At 36.5% G+C, this 20,748-nt stretch overlaps 1 protein-coding gene and 1 long non-coding RNA gene across 3 annotated transcripts in view; both read right to left on the reverse strand.

The window, feature by feature from the left end:
- Positions 1-13,889: 13,889 nt before the first annotated feature.
- LOC139888045 (uncharacterized) lies at positions 13,890-15,094 on the reverse strand. The gene is made up of 2 exons (XM_071871079.1): positions 14,946-15,094; positions 13,890-14,544 (listed from the first exon to the last, which is right to left on the reverse strand). Exons 1-2 carry the CDS (start codon positions 15,092-15,094, stop codon positions 13,890-13,892), a joined length of 804 nt encoding a protein of 267 aa, XP_071727180.1.
- Positions 15,095-20,151: 5,057 nt separating this feature from the next.
- LOC139894354 (uncharacterized) overlaps positions 20,152-20,748 on the reverse strand; it is a 28,952-nt gene continuing 28,355 nt past the window's right edge. The window contains exons 3-5 of one of the 2 annotated variants that reach the window (XR_011774941.1): positions 20,470-20,544; positions 20,289-20,376; positions 20,152-20,199 (exon numbers count right to left, since the gene is read on the reverse strand). This is a non-coding gene — a long non-coding RNA (uncharacterized lncRNA). Of the gene's footprint in view, positions 20,205-20,288; positions 20,377-20,469; positions 20,545-20,748 lie in introns of both variants that reach the window. The other variant, XR_011774940.1, reaches the window with a different exon arrangement.

The raw sequence follows: 20,748 nt of genomic DNA on the forward strand, positions 1-20,748 counted from the left end.
GTGCCTATTGTGTCCGGGAGCATTCGAAGATGAGGAAGAGAAGATCGACGCGTTTGTGAAAGGATTACCGGAAAGAATCCAAGAAGATATAAGTTTACACGAGCCCGCCTCCATACAACAGGCATGTAGAATGGCTCACAAACTAGTGAACCAGATTGAAGAAAGAATTAAAGAACAGACTGCTGAAGAGGCCAATGTGAAGCAAGTCAAAAGAAAGTGGGAGGAAAACGGTGATAAGAATCACCAATACAACAACAACAGCAATTACAACAATAATCGCAACAATTATCCCAACAATCGCAACATCAATCGCAACTACAACAAACGGCCCAACAACAACAACAACAACAACAACAACAACAGCAACTACAACAATCATCCCAACAACAATAATAACCGCAACAACAACAACAATCAGAAGCAACTATGCCAAAGGTGTGAAAAGAATCACTCGGGGTTCTGCACCAAATTTTGCAACAAGTGTAAAAGAAATGGTCATAGCGCGGCGAAGTGTGAGGTCTACGGACCAGGGATTAATAGAACGAAAGGAACAAATGGTGTCGGAACGAGTAATGGCGGAGCAAGTAGTGTCGGAGCAAGTTATGCCAATGTAGTTTGTTATAAATGTGGAAAACCAGGCCACATTATTAGAAATTGCCCGAACCAGGAGAACACGAATGGACAAGGCCGTGGAAGAGTTTTCAATATTAATGCGGTAGAGGCACAGGAAGACCCGGAGCTTGTTACGGGTACGTTTCTTATTGACAATAAATCTGCTTACGTTTTATTTGATTCGGGTGCGGATAGAAGCTATATGAGTAGAGATTTTTGTGCTAAATTAAGTTGTCCATTGACGCCTTTGGATAGTAAATTTTTACTCGAATTAGCAAATGGTAAATTAATTTCAGCAGATAATATATGTCGGAATCGAGAAATTAAACTGGTTAGCGAAACATTTAAGATTGATTTGATACCAGTAGAGTTAGGGAGTTTTGATGTGATAATCGGTATGGACTGGTTGAAAGAAGTGAAAGCGGAGATCGTTTGTTACAAAAATGCAATTCGCATTATACGAGAAAAAGGAAAACCCTTAATGGTGTACGGAGAAAAGGGCAACACGAAGCTACATCTTATTAGTAATTTGAAGGCACAAAAACTAATAAGAAAAGGTTGCTATGCTGTTCTAGCACACGTCGAGAAAGTACAAACTGAAGAAAAGAGCATCAATGATGTTCCCATTGCAAAAGAATTTCCCGATGTATTTCCGAAAGAATTACCGGGATTACCCCCACATCGATCCGTTGAATTTCAAATAGATCTTGTACCAGGAGCTGCACCAATAGCTCGTGCTCCTTACAGACTCGCACCCAGCGAGATGAAAGAACTACAAAGCCAATTACAAGAACTTTTAGAGCGTGGTTTCATTCGACCAAGCACATCACCGTGGGGAGCTCCTGTTTTGTTTGTCAAGAAGAAAGATGGTACATTCAGGTTGTGTATCGACTACCGAGAGTTGAACAAACTTACCATCAAGAACCGCTACCCACTACCGAGAATCGACGACTTATTTGATCAACTACAAGGCTCGTCTGTTTTTTCAAAGATTGACTTACGTTCCGGGTATCATCAAATGCGGGTGAAAGAAGATGATATTCCAAAGACTGCTTTCAGAACACGTTATGGTCATTACGAGTTTATGGTCATGCCGTTTGGTTTAACTAATGCACCAGCTGTGTTCATGGACCTTATGAACCGAGTGTGTGGACCATACCTTGACAAGTTTGTCATTGTTTTCATTGATGACATACTTATTTACTCAAAGAATGACCAAGAACACGGTGAACATTTGAGAAAGGTGTTAGAAGTATTGAGGAAGGAAGAATTGTACGCTAAGTTTTCAAAGTGTGCATTTTGGTTGGAAGAAGTTCAATTCCTCGGTCACATAGTGAACAAAGAAGGTATTAAGGTGGATCCGGCAAAGATAGAAACTGTTGAAAAGTGGGAAACCCCGAAAACTCCGAAACACATACGCCAGTTTTTAGGACTAGCTGGTTACTACAGAAGGTTCATCCAAGACTTTTCCAGAATAGCAAAACCCTTGACTGCATTAACGCATAAAGGGAAGAAATTTGAATGGAATGATGAACAAGAGAAAGCGTTTCAGTTATTGAAGAAAAAGCTAACTACGGCACCTATATTGTCATTGCCTGAAGGGAATGATGATTTTGTGATTTATTGTGACGCATCAAAGCAAGGTATCGGTTGTGTATTAATGCAACGAACGAAGGTGATTGCTTATGCGTCTAGACAATTGAAGATTCACGAACAAAATTATACGACGCATGATTTGGAATTAGGCGCGGTTATTTTTGCATTAAAGACTTGGAGGCACTACTTATATGGGGTCAAAAGTATTATATATACCGACCACAAAAGTCTTCAACACATATTTAATCAGAAACAACTGAATATGAGGCAGCGTAGGTGGATTGAATTATTGAATGATTACGATTTTGAGATTCGTTACCACCCGGGGAAGGCAAATGTGGTAGCCGATGCCTTGAGCAGGAAGGATAGAGAACCCATTCGAGTAAAATCTATGAATATAATGATTCATAATAACATTACTACTCAAATAAAGGAGGCGCAACAAGGAGTTTTAAAAGAGGGAAATTTAAAGGATGAAATACCCAAAGGATCGGAGAAGCATCTTAATATTCGGGAAGACGGAACCCGGTATAGGGCTGAAAGGATTTGGGTACCAAAATTTGGAGATATGAGAGAAATGGTACTTAGAGAAGCTCATAAAACCAGATACTCAATACATCCTGGAACGGGGAAGATGTACAAGGATCTCAAGAAACATTTTTGGTGGCCGGGTATGAAAGCCGATGTTGCTAAATACGTAGGAGAATGTTTGACGTGTTCTAAGGTCAAAGCTGAGCATCAGAAACCATCAGGTCTACTTCAACAACCCGAAATCCCGGAATGGAAATGGGAAAACATTACCATGGATTTCATCACAAAATTGCCAAGGACTGCAAGTGGTTTTGATACTATTTGGGTAATAGTTGATCGTCTCACCAAATCAACACACTTCCTGCCAATAAGAGAAGATGACAAGATGGAGAAGTTAGCACGACTGTATTTGAAGGAAGTCGTCTCCAGACATGGAATACCAATCTCTATTATCTCTGATAGGGATGGCAGATTTATTTCAAGATTCTGGCAGACATTACAGCAAGCATTAGGAACTCGTCTAGACATGAGTACTGCCTATCATCCACAAACTGATGGACAGAGCGAAAGGACGATACAAACGCTTGAAGACATGCTACGAGCATGTGTTATTGATTTCGGAAACAGTTGGGATCGACATCTACCATTAGCAGAATTTTCCTACAACAACAGCTACCATTCAAGCATTGAGATGGCACCGTTTGAAGCACTTTATGGTAGAAAGTGCAGGTCTCCAATTTGTTGGAGTGAGGTGGGGGATAGACAGATTACGGGTCCGGAGATTATACAAGAAACTACCGAGAAGATCATCCAAATTCAACAACGGTTGAAAACCGCCCAAAGTCGACAAAAGAGCTACGCTGACATTAAAAGAAAAGATATAGAATTTGAAATTGGAGAGATGGTCATGCTTAAAGTTTCATCTTGGAAAGGCGTTGTTCGATTTGGTAAACGAGGGAAATTAAATCCAAGGTATATTGGACCATTCAAGATTATTGATCGTGTCGGACCAGTAGCTTACCGACTTGAGTTACCTCAACAACTCGCGGCTGTACATAACACTTTCCACGTCTCGAATTTGAAGAAATGTTTTGCTAAAGAAGATCTCACTATTTCGTTAGATGAAATCCAAATCAACGAAAAACTCCAATTCATCGAAGAACCCGTCGAAATAATGGATCGTGAGGTTAAAAGACTTAAGCAAAACAAGATACCAATTGTTAAGGTTCGATGGAATGCTCGTAGAGGACCCGAGTTCACCTGGGAGCGTGAAGATCAGATGAAGAAGAAATACCCGCATCTATTTCCAGAAGATTCGTCAACACCTTCAACAGCTTAAAATTTCGGGACGAAATTTATTTAACGGGTAGGTACTGTAGTGACCCGAACTTTTCCATGTTTATATATATTAATTGAGATTGATGTTTACATGATTAAATGTTTCCAACATGTTAAGCAATCAAACTTGTTAAGTCTTGATTAATTGAAATAGGTTTCATATAGACAATTGACCACCCAAGTTGACCGGTGATTCACGAACGTTAAAACTTGTAAAAACTATATGATGACATATATATGGATATATATATAGTTAACATGATACTATGATAAGTAAACATATCATTAAGTATATTAACAATGAACTACATATGTAAAAACAAGACTACTAACTTAATGATTTTTAAACGAGACATATATGTAACGATTATCGTTGTAAAGACATTTAATGTATATATATCATATTAAGAGATATTCATACATGATAATATCATGATAATATAATAATTTAAAATCTCATTTCATATTATAAACATTGGGTTAACAACATTTAACAAGATCGTTAACCTAAAGGTTTCAAAACAACACTTACATGTAACGACTAACGATGACTTAACGACTCGGTTAAAATGTATATACATGTAGTGTTTTAATATGTATTTATACACTTTTGAAAGACTTCAATAAACTTATCAAAATACTTCTACTTAACAAAAATGCTTACAATTACATCCTCGTTCAGTTTCATCAACAATTCTACTCGTATGCACCCGTATTCGTACTCGTACAATACACAGCTTTTAGATGTATGTACTATTGGTATATACACTCCAATGATCAGATCTTAGCAGCCCATGTGAGTCACCTAACACATGTGGGAACCATCATTTGGCAACTAGCATGAAATATCTCATAAAATTACAAAAATATGAGTAATCATTCATGACTTATTTACATGAAAACAAAATTACATATCCTTTATATCTAATCCATACACCAACGACCAAAAACACCTACAAACACTTTCATTCTTCAATTTTCTTCATCTAATTGAACTCTCTCAAGTTCTATCTTCAAGTTCTAAGTGTTCTTCATAAATTCCAAAAGTTCTAGTTTCATAAAATCAAGAATACTTTCAAGTTTGCTAGCTCACTTCCAATCTTGTAAGGTGATCATCCAACCTCAAGAAATCTTTGTTTCTTACAGTAGGTTATCATTCTAATACAAGGTAATAATCATATTCAAACTTTGGTTCAATTTCTATAACTATAACAATCTTATTTCAAGTGATGATCTTACTTGAACTTGTTTTCGTGTCATGATTTTGCTTCAAGAACTTTGAGCCATCCAAGGATCCATTGAAGCTAGATCCATTTTTCTCTTTTCCAGTAGGTTCATCCAAGGAACTTAAGGTAGTAATGATGTTCATAACATCATTCGATTCATACATATAAAGCTATCTTATTCGAAGGTTTAAACTTGTAATCACTAGAACATAGTTTAGTTAATTCTAAACTTGTTCGCAAACAAAAGTTAATCCTTCTAACTTGACTTTTAAAATCAACTAAACACATGTTCTATATCTATATGATATGCTAACTTAATGATTTAAAACCTGGAAACACGAAAAACACCGTAAAACCGGATTTACGCCGTCGTAGTAACACCGCGGGCTGTTTTGGGTTAGTTAATTAAAAACTATGATAAACTTTGATTTAAAAGTTGTTATTCTGAGAAAATGATTTTTATTATGAACATGAAACTATATCCAAAAATTATGGTTAAACTCAAAGTGGAAGTATGTTTTCTAAAATGGTCATCTAGACGTCGTTCTTTCGACTGAAATGACTACCTTTACAAAAACGACTTGTAACTTATTTTTCCGACTAGAAACCTATACTTTTTTTGTTTAGATTCATAAAATAGAGTTCAATATGAAACCATAGCAATTTGATTCACTCAAAACGGATTTAAAATGAAGAAGTTATGGGTAAAACAAGATTGGATAATTTTTCTCATTTTAGCTACGTGAAAATTGGTAACAAATCTATTCCAACCATAACTTAATCAACTTGTATTATATATTATGTAATCTTGAGATACCATAGACACGTATACAATGTTTCGACCTATCATGTCGACACATCTATATATATTTCGGAACAACCATAGACACTCTATATGTGAATGTTGGAGTTAGCTATACAGGGTTGAGGTTGATTCCAAAATATATATAGTTTGAGTTGTGATCAATACTGAGATACGTATACACTGGGTCGTGGATTGATTCAAGATAATATTTGTCGATTTATTTCTGTACATCTAACTGTGGACAACTAGTTGTAGGTTACTAACGAGGACAGCTGACTTAATAAACTTAAAACATCAAAATATATTAAAAGTGTTGTAAATATATTTTGAACATACTTTGATATATATGTATATATTGTTATAGGTTCGTGAATCAACCAGTGGCCAAGTCTTACTTCCCGACGAAGTAAAAATCTGTGAAAGTGAGTTATAGTCCCACTTTTAAAATCTAATATTTTTGGGATGAGAATACATGCAGGTTTTATAAATGATTTACAAAATAGACACAAGTACGTGAAACTACATTCTATGGTTGAATTATCGAAATCGAATATGCCCCTTTTTATTAAGTCTGGTAATCTAAGAATTAGGGAACAGACACCCTAATTGACGCGAATCCTAAAGATAGATCTATTGGGCCTAACAAACCCCATCCAAAGTACCGGATGCTTTAGTACTTCGAAATTTATATCATATCCGAAGGGTGTCCCGGAATGATGGGGATATTCTTATATATGCATCTTGTTATTGTCGGTTACCAGGTGTTCACCATATGAATGATTTTTATCTCTATGTATGGGATGTGTATTGAAATATGAAATCTTGTGGTCTATTGTTACGATTTGATATATATAGGTTAAACCTATAACTCACCAACATTTTTGTTGACGTTTTAAGCATGTTTATTCTCAGGTGATTATTAAGAGCTTCCGCTGTCGCATACTTAAATAAGGACAAGATTTGGAGTCCATGCTTGTATGATATTGTGTAAAAACTGCATTCAAGAAACTTATTTTGTTGTAACATATTTGTATTGTAAACCATTATGTAATGGTCGTGTGTAAACAGGATATTTTAGCTTATCATTATTTGATAATCTAATTAAAGCTTTTTAAACCTTTATTGATGAAATAAAGGTTATGGTTTGTTTAAAAATGAATGCAGTCTTTGAAAAACGTCTCATATAGAGGTCAAAACCTCGCAACGAAATCAATTAATATGGAACGTTTTTAATCAATAAGAACGGGACATTTCAGAAGGAGTGGCACGAACAAGCCGACTTGGCCCGAGCATCACTAGATAAGGCGGCCAAGAAAATGAAGAAATGGGCGGATGAGAAAAGGCGACATGTTGAGTTCAAAGTTGGGGACCAAGTGATGGTGAAGCTTTTACCTCAACAATTCAAAACATTTAGGAAGGTGCACAAAGGATTGATCCGGAGATATGAAGGCCCATTCCCAGTAATTGGACGTGTTGGGAACGTATCTTATCGAGTCCAACTACCGCCCAAGTTAAAGATTCATCCAGTCTTCCACGTAAGTTTTCTAAAACCTTATCATGGGGACGAGGAAGAACCAGAACGAGGAGTTTCCAAACGAGCACCAATGGCAGTTGCGACTTCGTTTGATCGTGAGGTGGAAGATATCTTGTTACATCGAACGGTACGAAGACGAGGTGTGCCGAGCTATAGAGAATACCTAGTTAAGTGGCGTAACTTACCCGATAGTGAAGCAAGCTGGGAGGCCGAAGACCTATTGTGGCAGTTCACAGACAAAATCAAGAAGTATCACGAGGATCACACGACGAGGACGTCGTGAGCTTAGGTGGGGGAGAATGTCACAATCCAACAATTTTATGGCCCAACCCACTAAGTTTATGGCCCAATATGTGAAAATCAAAGAAGGCCCAAGAACCTCATGGAAGTTCACTAGAACTTTCCCATGAGTTCTTCCATGTAATGGTATAGAATGTCCATGGAAATATCTAGATACATGAAGCTTCTAGTTCTTAGATCTTAGCCATCTATTGTATTTAATCCTAGCCATCCATTTTGTGATATGAGTAGTATAAATAGGGGTGGCCTCATTTGGCACACCACACCTCAAAACTCAAGTATTCTCTCTTGTAAAGCTTACATAATCAATATAAGCACTTTCTTTAAGTTCCCACTTGTTCTCTATTTTGTTCTCTTTTAGTCACTTAAATCATTAGAAGGTCCGAGCTAGGCTGACTTAGTAGAGACTAAGTGCCGCACGGTGAGCTTATCGAGATAAGTCCGTGACATTAAAGCTCACATACATTTTTTTTTTTTTAAATTTAATCACTAACTAAATATTTTCAATAACATTTTTAACTATGGGCTATATGCTAATTATTAATATTTTTTCTTTGACGACGTTTAGTTTTGAGCTATATCTTTTCTATTGAAATCTATAGTTTCTATTAAAAATCCTATAATGATGATTTCATTATTAGGCTAATTCCTTTGTTAAGAAAAAATCAAAAAGAAAAATAAAAAAATCTAGGTCATTTAGATGATGTCATTAATTCTAAATATTTTATTATTAAAAAAAACTGTAATTATAGTAACTAATTATTTAATAACTTAAATAAATTATTACCCCGTAATTATTATTATTAAAATATAAATACTTAATTTTAAAACAAACTTTATTATTATTATTATTATTATTATTATTATTATTAATAATAATAATAATAATAATAATAATAATAATAATAATATTATTATTATTATTATTATTATTATTATTATTATTATTATTATTATTATTATTATTATTATTATTATTATTATTATTATTATGAGTTCTCTTTACGGGATTACTTACGTTACATATGTACCCGAACTACATGTATCAATAAAAGGTTGTAATGTAGGTTTTTATGACAAAAAAAACAATAATTGTGATGAAAATTGGAAGAGGGTGGTAAGAGAATGAATGTAGTTCATTTATTCTAACCAAGTTACGTACAACAATATGTTTGTAAAAACAACGAAAAGTTTTTTAATCGGAATCCGTGGTTCCACGGGTCATTAAACTAAATGACTTTAACATTAACATTCACTTAATACCTAAAACATATCATTAAACTATTTCGTTTAAACAAACCCGTGATTACACACGTCATTTCACTAGTATTATTAATTATTAATATGTTCCTTATATTTGAAACTTTCGATTTAAATAATTCTAACAAACTTATACTACGTATACGGTTCTTTCAATATTTTCAATTTTAATATTTTAAATTTTGCCTCTACGTCGTTGAACCTGATACCCACATAAACAAGTAACATTCGTTCAAATAAGCTAAGAAGTCCCCCCTCGTTCATTAATTCCGCATTCTCTTTTCAATTCCGGCAGCCACCATCGAATATCCGGTAACCTGATCCTCTTCGGTACTACTATTTTTATACATATACACCACGGCTCGTGCTATATGGTATAAACCCAGGGTTTATGCGGATCGTACTTATAATTTAGTGTTGTTAGATGCTCGATTTGTGTTAAATCATGATGTTAGCTCTTCAATATCTGGAATCACTGTGTTAAGTGTTCAATAAACCTAGGGTTTGTGCGTAATTTAGTGTCGTTGAATCACATTGACTCAGTAGGTTTGATTTCGTTAAGCCGTGCTTACGATCGCCTTCTACCTTTCCGTTATACAATTATAATTAGATAATTAGATTAAATACATGTTTATCCCCGTTTAAGTTTGTTGTAGTATTAGTGTATTATGAATGCATATAATGCTTCGTTTGATGAACTTCTAAGTTCTAAGCCTGTCATGATTTTAGGGCTGGATTTAATGTTTTGGAGCGACTGTTCATCAATTTAGGGATAGATCTAGGGTTTGTGATAGCTGCTGATAATAAGATATATATGTATATGTATCTGTTTATGGATACTTTTATTGAGATGTCGATTACAATTATCTGCAATTGCCTATTTAATGTGAATGATGAGAAGAATGTGACTTTATAAAGCTCTTGCAAGCAATGTTGTGTCAATACAGGTGTCACTAAATGAAATATAGGAAAGGAACCTCAAGTGGAATATAGAGCCAAAATTTCATGTGCTTGTATAGTTGTATCACATTTTTAGTTCAATAGTTGGAGTTAAATGCAATTAGTCTTACATATAAGTTGTGTTGCCAGACCGCTTAACTCGTTGAATGTCAAAGGAGACCTCGAATTTCCTATAAGTTTTAATCATACATGCACATATATTACACAATATACTTCACTGTAAACAATCATAAATAAGTAGTTCCTATCTGTAATTCGCGTTACAATGATAAATTTCTTGTTACGGAGTGCTAAATTAAACTTGATCAATATGGGCGGATTTTTTTATTTATATTTTTAACATAGCTTTATGTGTTTACATTGACAATGAGTAACTAACTCTTTTTTTTTTTTTTTTTTTTAATTCTTTCTAAGCAGATTAAGTAATGGATAACGAAATCGTAGTTGTTGTCGAATCGAGCAACAAAGTCGGTCAAGCTTGGAACACCATAAGGAATGAGCTCTTAAACAAAATGATTGGGTAACTGTTATACCAATCTTTGTTCTTATTAATGTTTTGTCTGTTTTAGTTTCATTTTAGTCAAACATATGTTAAATCATCTATGTTAGATTTATATCACATGCAGCCCAAACGAGGGTAAAATAGTCTTTTTTTTTATTTTCTGTCTTTAATAACATATGGACACCACAAGTAAACTTTGTTGGATAATCTTGATAATGTGTTTGGCCCAAGTTGAAGCCTGATTTGTTGCCAGCAGCCAAAAGTAAAGTATGTGATCCAGTAGCAGTAGTAAGTTTAAAGTAATAAAGGAGTTGACCAATTAATTAATTTGTTGCATTTGGAATTGGCATTCGTAGACCAAATCACATGTGACTAAAAGTGATAAAGGAGTTCAGATGCTAGCTCTGCATCTGTTTCCTTCACTGCTTCCTGTTTTTATTTTTTTTTATTTTGGGTCATGTTTGTAAATGTGTGAGCTTTGGGTCTGTGCATGAGTATCTATGTCATGCTCTCTAGTTTTGGTTCTTCTTTGTACTATTGCAAGTTTTATTTATATATTTAGTTTGCTTGGCCTTTCAAAAAAAAAAATATGTGACTAAAAGTGGGAAAAGTATAACGTGTGAGAGTGGCGGTGTACCAATTCTTAAGGGGTAGGGACGTGTGTTAGTGGTTTTATTTTCTGTACGTGTGCACATACATGTAGTGGCTAATGGAAGTACTGTAAATAGGAAGTGGTAATATGCAGTGTGTTATGTGGTTTTTGTTTTCTGTACTCAAGTAATATTTGAGCATGATGTTTCAATTAACTTACTTAACTGCAGTAATTAATTTGAGCTCATTGTTGGTGTTTCTTTCAACTGCAGTGTTTTTTGTGAAAAGGGACAGAAGTGTGCATTGGTTGTTTACAGTCCTAGTAAAACCCAAAAGCTGCAGACATACCAGAACGCGTGGACTCGCAATTCGAGTGAGTTTTTTGAGTGGTTAGGGGAAATTAAGTTTGGTTTAGAAACTGATGAAACAACCAGTCGATGTGGAGGAATGAGCCAGGCTTTGGAGCTGGCTTATACTATGCCTCAGTATGATGAGGATGGCCTTGAAAAACCAAGACATTGCGACATTGCGTCTTGGTTGCTGCTCTTGTACCGGAGCATCCTGAGGAGGTTCTATCGGTGGTTGCTAACATGTATAAACAGGGCTCTATTTCATTCTCTGCTGTTTGTTCAAAAGAGTTGGATTTCATATATAAGGAGGTGAGTTAAAATTACTACTCTACTATTAATTAGACTTATATATAAATTGATGATTGATGATTGAGATTGAGATTGAGATTTAATCAAATTTACAGGGTGTTAATGATCAAACACACGTTGTGAAGCCTTTAAGTGAATTCAGAAGTGTCTCATCTATTCGACTATTATTACAAGCTCAAACTGATGACTTTGTCAATGATGCTTTGGGAGGAGGAGGGGCAATTCCTCAGGCTGCTGATTTTAACAACTCTGGCTTTTCATATAAACACGACACCGATGCTGGCCCATCAGTTCAAGGTCTTCAGGAACCAATTCAATCCACTAATGAAGAAGTTCAAGCACCACTAATCATCGATGATCCGTTTCCTTATTTAGATGATTTGGTGATAGGAGAGGAATTGGAATTAAACCTTGATGCACCTTATGACGAAAATTTTGACTTGGGCTTTTTCATGCAACATGAGTTTAATGATGATGTTGATGCTGGGTTATCAACTCCAACAGCAGCAGCAACAGTGCATCCTAATCAACATCCAACTGAAGCACAACAACTTGTTCAACCACAACCACTTCAAATAGTACCAACTCAAGCTGCTATCAATCAACTACTTCAATTAGCACCTCCACCACTGCAGGGAGACGTGGTTCCAGTTACTATTGATGGAGTGGTTATCAATGTCCCTCTACCATATTGCTCGTGTACTGGCGATTCCCATCCTTGCACACATGGTTCAGGCAAATTTCAAAGCAAGTGTTGTAGCTCTACTTATCGTGGTCACCCACTTCCAAATCAGATGAGGGGTCGCACGATGTCCCAATCGGGTTTTGAGAGACTGCTCAAATATTTTGTGGATCGATATCATATTAATCCCCAGGATGTTACACTTGATCTGAGAGACTATTGGAGAACCAGAGGGAATCCAGACTTGAATTGAAGAACTCTACTTGAGAACACAGGGTATCATCTTATCTTAGTGTAGCACCATATTACACCATACCATATTATCTCTTAGTGTAGCACCATCTTTTACTGGTGAACACCAGATATTACTCTATTCTCTATTTGTTGCAAGTCAAACAACACTAACAACTTGATACCTTCCACCCAAGTTTATGCTTTGCTGTTTTTTAACATCTTGTGTTCTAGTTTCTCAAAAAAGCAGTGGTCTTGGTAAGATCAATTTGAGCCCACTTTTATTTAGAATTTAGAATACTAATAATAAAATAATAAATAATAATAATAATAAAAAATGGATTATTTGCGTTTTCCACTCCTCAAAACCGCACAAATCTGACAGTAGGTGGTGATTTACTGTTTCAAAACGCGAATTTCAAAAATTAAATTTAATTCTACCCTTTCAATTTACCATCAGTTAATTAACCTTTATAATAATACTCCGTATAAAAAGCCTACCCCCAGCTGTTCCTGCAACTGTTATGCCTTTGCTTTCTCTTCCCGAGGAATACCTACTTCTTAACAAATTAAGTTTTTATCATATTTACCCTTATTAAGTTTTAAAAATTCATATTTATCCATTTAAACAATATATATATATATATATATATATATATATATATATATATATATATATATATATATATATATATATATATATATATATTTTAACAGCAAACAAATAATTTTATTAGATATGAAAAGATAAGATATTTACAAGCGCCAAGTCTAAACAAAACGAGTACGTTACATCTATGAAAACGTTAAAAACACTATTTTTTTTAAAAAAAAAAACACTAAAGGAAAACGAGAGATATAAGCCCACCGGTATCGTAGGAAAACGCCTTAGTCCGTTCATTATCATTAAGGAGGAGATTTTACTTGAGAGAACAAGCTGAGATGGAAACGAAGCACAGTGTTGACAATTCAACGACAAAGCACCCCGAACCACCCCAATTTCTCTCCTCCAAAACGACTATTCCAGGAGTGGGCCAAAAAACCTACATGGGGGTATATCTATTAGCCAATTCCAGACCGGCTAAAAGCATTCGACATCAAGGAGAGAGGACATGCAACCCATCTATCCCACTCGAGATTAATCAACTTGCATCTATTAGATATCCCTTCAAAGCTTTTGAGCTGAATTTCTTTAAAAATTAAATCGCTCGTGAGTTTGGATTTAGAGAAAGTCTGATTGTTTCGATTTCTCCAAATCATATAACATGTGATCCATTCCGTTGCCTGCCATAATTGTTTAGAAAACGAGTGGGAAAACGAATGACCAGGACCTCCCTGACCTAGAAAAACATCCGCCAAGTTGCGCGAAGGAGGCGGGATAAGATCCCACCACTTCAACACTTTGTCCCAGATATCTTTGGCCGTTTTACAAGAAAGGATCGAATGTTCCACCGTCTCCAAACCATCGTCACAAATTGGACAGCGGATCGTACCCAAGTCGATACCCGGCTTATCAAGTTCTACTCTAGTCGGGAGCCGGTTATGTCTAGCTCGCCACACAAACAATTCCACTTTTAGTGGCACTAGATGATTGCGGATTGTGTGAACAGCGGGGGGTGAATTTGCCAAATCAGCACGCATGAGCAGGTCCGTGAGCTTTTTAACCGAGAAAACGCCATTAGGACTAAGCGACCAATACCAGTCCTCGACACCTGAGCTACAAGGGACAAAACTAGCTAAAACATTAGTAAGATTGGTGATATCTCCTAGCAATCTCCCTGAGATGCTACGAGACCAACACCAATGAGTAAGCGCAAGGTTATTTACCCAATGAACCCGATCCCTAACAGTGGCGTTTTGATTTGTCTCGAGACGAAAAATTCTATTAAATTTATCTTTAAGTAAAAAATCCCCGAGCCAAGGGTCCAACCAAAACTTTGTTTGCGTTCCATCAACAATACGTTTTTTAAATGAAAAAGCAAAAGATGATTCAAGATTATGAAAATTACGACCTACGTCCAGGATGGAGGCCTAAGTTGATCCCATTCGGCCTGCAGCAAGCGAGGAGGAAGGGATGAGCCCACCATCTTGCCCATAGATGCTTTCTATTACTTTTACCCATAAAGAATTACGTTCAGTCTTAAAACGCCACCACCATTTTCCAAGGAGAGCTCGGTTCTTCGTTGCCAAAGAACCAATGTTAAGCCCTCCTTTATCATAAGGTAAAAGACAAGTGTCCCATTTGATCCAAGACATTTTCGAGCCATCGCTAGAACCCCCCAAAAAAAAACGACGTCTCAATCCTTCAAGTTTCTGAACAACACAAGATGGGACTTTAAAAAGAGAGAAAAAGTAAAGGGGTAGACTAGATAATACCGATTTTATAAGCGTGAGTCGTCATCCAAAAGAAAGAGATTTAGTCTTCCAATCAGCAAGCCTTTTACCAAACTTTTCGAAAACCGGATCCCAGTCTTTCACACGTTTCATTGAGGAACCGATCGGCAATCCAAGGTAAGTGATAGGTAGTGATCCTGAAGCACACCCAAGCCAATCCGCCATTTCCTCCACCGCCTCTTTCGAGACCCCAATACCGTAAACACAACTTTTGTTAATATTGATTTTAAGCCCGGAGGTTGCTTCAAAACATTTTAGGATTTTTAATAGGTTTCGAGCATTCCTTCCATTCCACTCCCCAAAAAATAAAGTATCGTCCGCATATTGTAGGTGAGTTAAACAAACATTTTCACGGCCAATTTTGATCCCACTAAACCGATTGTCATAGGCCGCGAGTTTGGTGAGGTGGTTTAAGCCTTCGGGCACCATGATGAATAAGTACGGGGACAGAGGATCCCCTTGCCGAACGCCTCTCTTTAGGTTAAATTCTTTTGTAGGCGCCCCATTTACTAGAACCGAAATCGAAGCGGAGGTTAAGCAGGCTTTAATCCACGTCCTCCATCTTACCCCAAAACCCATTAAATCCATAATCTCCATCAAAAAATCCCAATTTATACTGTCAAATGCTTTCTCGAAGTCAACCTTAAAGAGAAAACCTTTACGTTTGGTTACTTTGATGTCATGAAGCGCCTCGTTTGCAACGAGGATCCCGTCTAATATGTATCGGTTCTTTATGAAAGCACATTGTTCGAACCCAATAACTGAAGAAATTACCCGTTGTAGCCGCTTAGTTAAAACTTTCGATAAAATTTTGTAGAAGCTACCTATCAAACTTATGGGTCGATAGTCACTAAAACCTTGTGGGTCATTTTTCTTAGGTATCAACGCAATGAATGAGGAGTTGCATCCCTTGGAAATATCACCCACCTCCCAAAAACGAATAAAAGCCGCTAGAAGAGCATCTTTAATGAGATCCCAAAACTTAATAAAAAATTTCATATTATAACCATCGGGACCCGGGGCCTTATCACCACCACACTCTTTCACCGCATTAAAAATCTCGTCGATGTTAAAAGGTTCCTCAAGGAGCGCAGATTCAGTGTGTGAAAGCTTCTTTTCAAGAGGGCCACGCATTTTGAAGGTTCTCGGTTCGGGTTCATTAAATCTCGCTTGAAAATGATGAAGGGCTTCCGCTTTGATAACAATCGGGTCTTCAACCCACATACCATTCAAATTAATACCCCGAATGTTGTTTTTGTTTTGACGTCGTTTGATGCACGAGTGGAAATATTTACTATTTTCGTCACCCTCCACTGCCCATTTAATTCGCGCCTTTTGTTTCAAGATGCTTGCTTTTTCTTTGTCTTTTTGGAGCCATTTTTTCCTAGCTTCAAGCCAAGAGGCAATTTCAGCCTCGTTCAGGTCTCGGCAACCAATGGCCACTTCCCAATCCGCAACTTCTTTCTTTAGGGTATCAATTTCCAAGTTGAGAAGGCTGAACTTCAGATTGTATTTCTCCTTCAGAATCGATTTAACCTTTTTCAACTTGTCACGGAAGATACAGTCCGGCCGCGAATTGCGAGTATCACAAGCCCATGCACTTGCAACTAGGTCTAGGCACTCCTCATCCTCGAACCAGTGATTGAAAATACGAACCGGTCTAGGCCCATAATCAATATTTGAATCCTTCAACATAATAGGGCAGTGATCCGAGTGTTTTCGATCAAGTGTACAAGCGGCAATGTCACTCCAAATATCAATACATGCTTCCGAGACCAAGAATCTATCAAGTTTACTGTACTTCAAACCATCATCACTGATTCTGGTGAATTTCAAACCACCCAAAGGGATCTCAATAAGATTTGATTTATCAACAAAGTCGTTAAACATTTTTGCTCTATTTTCCATGAATAAACAATTTTTCCTTTCCGAAGGCCATCGAACTTCATTGAAGTCCCCACAAATAATCCAATCCTGAATGTTAACCTGCATGATATCAACAAGGCTTTCCCAAAACTTATGTTTGAGATCATCAGTGTGCGGTCCATAAACATTAACGAGGGTCGACTCTGAATCTTTACCCGCCCACCTCCCTTTAATAGCTAGAAAAAATTCCCTTTCGACAGCTTGTGTGACACCAAATTTTAGTGGGTTCCAAATAAGAATTAAGCCGCCCGACAAACCCACCGCAGGTTTAAACACATATTCATAATTCTGATTTCCCCAAAGAACTTCAATAAATCCATCAGTTATACATCTACGTTTAGTTTCTTGAATTGCAAAAATATCGGGGTTATGTTCACGAATTAAATCTTTTACCCAATTGCATTTGTCTTCCCCCAATTTCCCGAGTCCACGTACATTTAAAGAAGTAATCTTCATTTTAAAATAAAAAAGATAATAAGAAAACGTTTTACCACATGGGTGTTAACTCGAATGTGTGGGCCCGATCCAATCTAGTCCAATATCGTTTCCAAACTCTTGAAGGCCGATGCTACAATTAGACAATGATTTTTCAGCAGACTGTGTCGGCTTGGCCATGTGTTTCTGTGATTTTTTTGCAGCTTGACCCTTAACCCTTCGATATTTAGTGATCTTGTTTCTCCATTAGTCTCAGGATGATTCACAGGAATGTACGAAGGTAAATCTAATGTGTGAAGATTAACGGCAGTTGCCGAGGGTGTAACATCAGAATTAGGGGGTAGAAATATGTGTAAGTCGTGTTTGAACTGTGGAGGTGGGCAGAAGCCAGGTGGGCAATCGTCCTCCATCATCTCATTAACCTCGATATTTTTTTTTTCCCAGAAAAGCCATATGAAGGAGCAGGAGGATCACCACTTACGGTTTTGGGATTTTGAACATCTTTGACGGGTTCATACTCGAGGTCAGGAGAGAAATTAGGTATGGGTGGTGGCCCATCTTCCATAGGGGGGAAGGTTGTTGGTGTCAATTTCCTTCTGCCCAACCGAATTATGGGGATCAATCTGGTTGTCACGGGCAAGTGGGGCGTAGGGCAGCACCTGAACCAAAACAGGCTCAAAATTAATGGTTTGTGCAGGCCTGAAGGTACACGGTTATGGGTCAGATTGGTTCACAAGCTGCCCACTTTTCCTACACGATTGGGCCTCATTTTCCTCAGAGAGAACAGTGTTACATTTTCCATGCCCCGAAACCCTTTGGTTATCAACGTTGTCATCGTTAAAATTACTATCAGATACCCAACATTTAGACAATTGGTCCTCCCGAGCGTCGGCATCCACCAAAGTCGTGTTTGAACTGTGGAGGTGGGCAGAAGCCAGGTGGGCAATCGTCCTCCATCATCTCATCAAGATAGGCATCCACCAAAGGATCATATTTACCGCCTTTTATTAATAATATTATATTTACCCATTTTAAACAACTAAACTCATCATATTCACCCATATATTAAAATAGCAATCTAATAAATAAAATACTATCATTTTCTAATGTTTTGTGATACACATGGTATGCTGCTACTTAATTTACTCATGTATACTATTATCGTTGTTGATAACCTTCACCTAACCATCAGTAACATATCAATCGTAAATCTATACACATTATGATTACTACTAGTATGAGTACTCCGTGAATCTTAAGATGTGTTGCACTGATGTACATAGCCCATACATAGTCTACCATATCTTATACGGAGTATAGTTAAATGAAAACACGATTGCTAGTATCGGCTTATAGTTTATGCTTGATTTGATAATAATCACTAACGGTTAAATTGAAAGTCATGAGTTAAATAGCCTTATCTAAATTATCCATACTGGTCCTAGCGTTATTTCATCTAATCAATATGACGGCAGAGGTTTCTACCATTAGCAAATTATCTCGGTGAACACGCATAAAATTATGTAGATGGACAATTATAATTACAGATTTTGGATCCCAATAATGTGTATAGGGGTAGGGACATGTGTGTTGGGGACACGTGGCAGGTTGTAAGTGGTTGGAAAAATTCAACCGTTGGGAGCGGTTCGAATAAAAAAATAAATAATATTTTTTACTTATTATATTTATATCCCCCAAAAACACACACAATATTCAATTCTTTACCTCAAACACTCAATTTCATCTTTTTTTCAAAAAAAATGTTTAACACTCCAAACACTCCACACATCGAAAATTATGATGATTACGATACACCACTATCAAATACCCGTTCGATATCAAATCAATTGGTGTTCGGGAGTGCTAATAGTCCCGGGTTAAACCAACCTCTTCCAACATCAAGTCCACAACAATATGCTAATGTCACAAGAAATTTTATTCGGGTTTAACCAACCACAACAATTGCCGCCGTTGAATCATGAACGACAACAATGGGCATTTTTTCAACACCAACAAATGATGCAAAACTAACAACAAATGTTCCAAAGCCAACCATAACAAATGTTTCAAACCCAACAAACAACTTCTCAAGCCCAATCGCAAGAATCGCAAAAATTGCAAGAACCTCGCGCTACTCGCAAACGCGAAAAAAAAGAAAAAAGGTTTATTATTTATTATATATATATATATATATATATATATATATATATATATATATATATATATATATATATATATATATATATATATATATAGTGGTAGGGTCAAGGGGGAAGTAACCAATCGGAGGGAAGCGGGAGAAGCAAATTTTTTTTTTCGTTTTTTGAAAAAAACTTTGTTCACGAACATTATAGATTGGATGAAAATATGAACATTTAATAAAGACACTTTGTGATAAATGTTTTTATTTTGGCGGGAAAACGCTCGAAGAAGTAATATATAACAACTGCCAAATGAATCCGAACAACGGGCGGGCGGGTATCTTCCATTTTGGTAGGCCATTTGCGTAAACAAATTTGGCTCGTTGATAGTGGTCCAATACTTCACTATCAAAACAAACAAAATTTGGCTCGGTCACCAAAGATCTTGAAGCATGTTTCTGCATAATGAACATAATCTTCCCTACCACAAACCATATACAAAACAAAACATATGTTACATCCAAATCTATCGATTTGAACAGAAGAGCAAGTTTAATCTACATACTGCATTAATGGGCTGAGCCAAGACCCATATCGATCTTGAAGTTCTTGAGGAAAATCGTGATGGTAAATCGTCACAAATAGCGTAATTCCTGCAAGACATGCAAATTTATGGTTACTGTGTACTCTATTAATTATTCATGAAATAGAAATAACTGATGCAAAGAGCAATTAATTGATGTTACCTCTGAGTATAAGTTCATCCAATATTTTGTTATAAAACATAACCCCATCTGAATTAACTTCACCAAATCTTCCTCCTGATACAACGCAAAAACATCTTCGTGTTAGAAATATGTTCTCGGGTTGGCTACGGTTCGATCGTGGTTTGACCGTGGTACATATATTCCGAAGATATGCCCATGACATTAAATAATAAAAGTCCATTTATCCTATTCGGTCACACACAAAGGCCAATCGTAAATTGTTTGATATACATTCTAATCGGAAATTAATTTATTAAT

Source organism: Rutidosis leptorrhynchoides, chromosome 2 (genome assembly GCF_046630445.1).
Source record: "Rutidosis leptorrhynchoides isolate AG116_Rl617_1_P2 chromosome 2, CSIRO_AGI_Rlap_v1, whole genome shotgun sequence".
NCBI classification, from domain to species: Eukaryota; Viridiplantae; Streptophyta; class Magnoliopsida; order Asterales; family Asteraceae; genus Rutidosis; species Rutidosis leptorrhynchoides.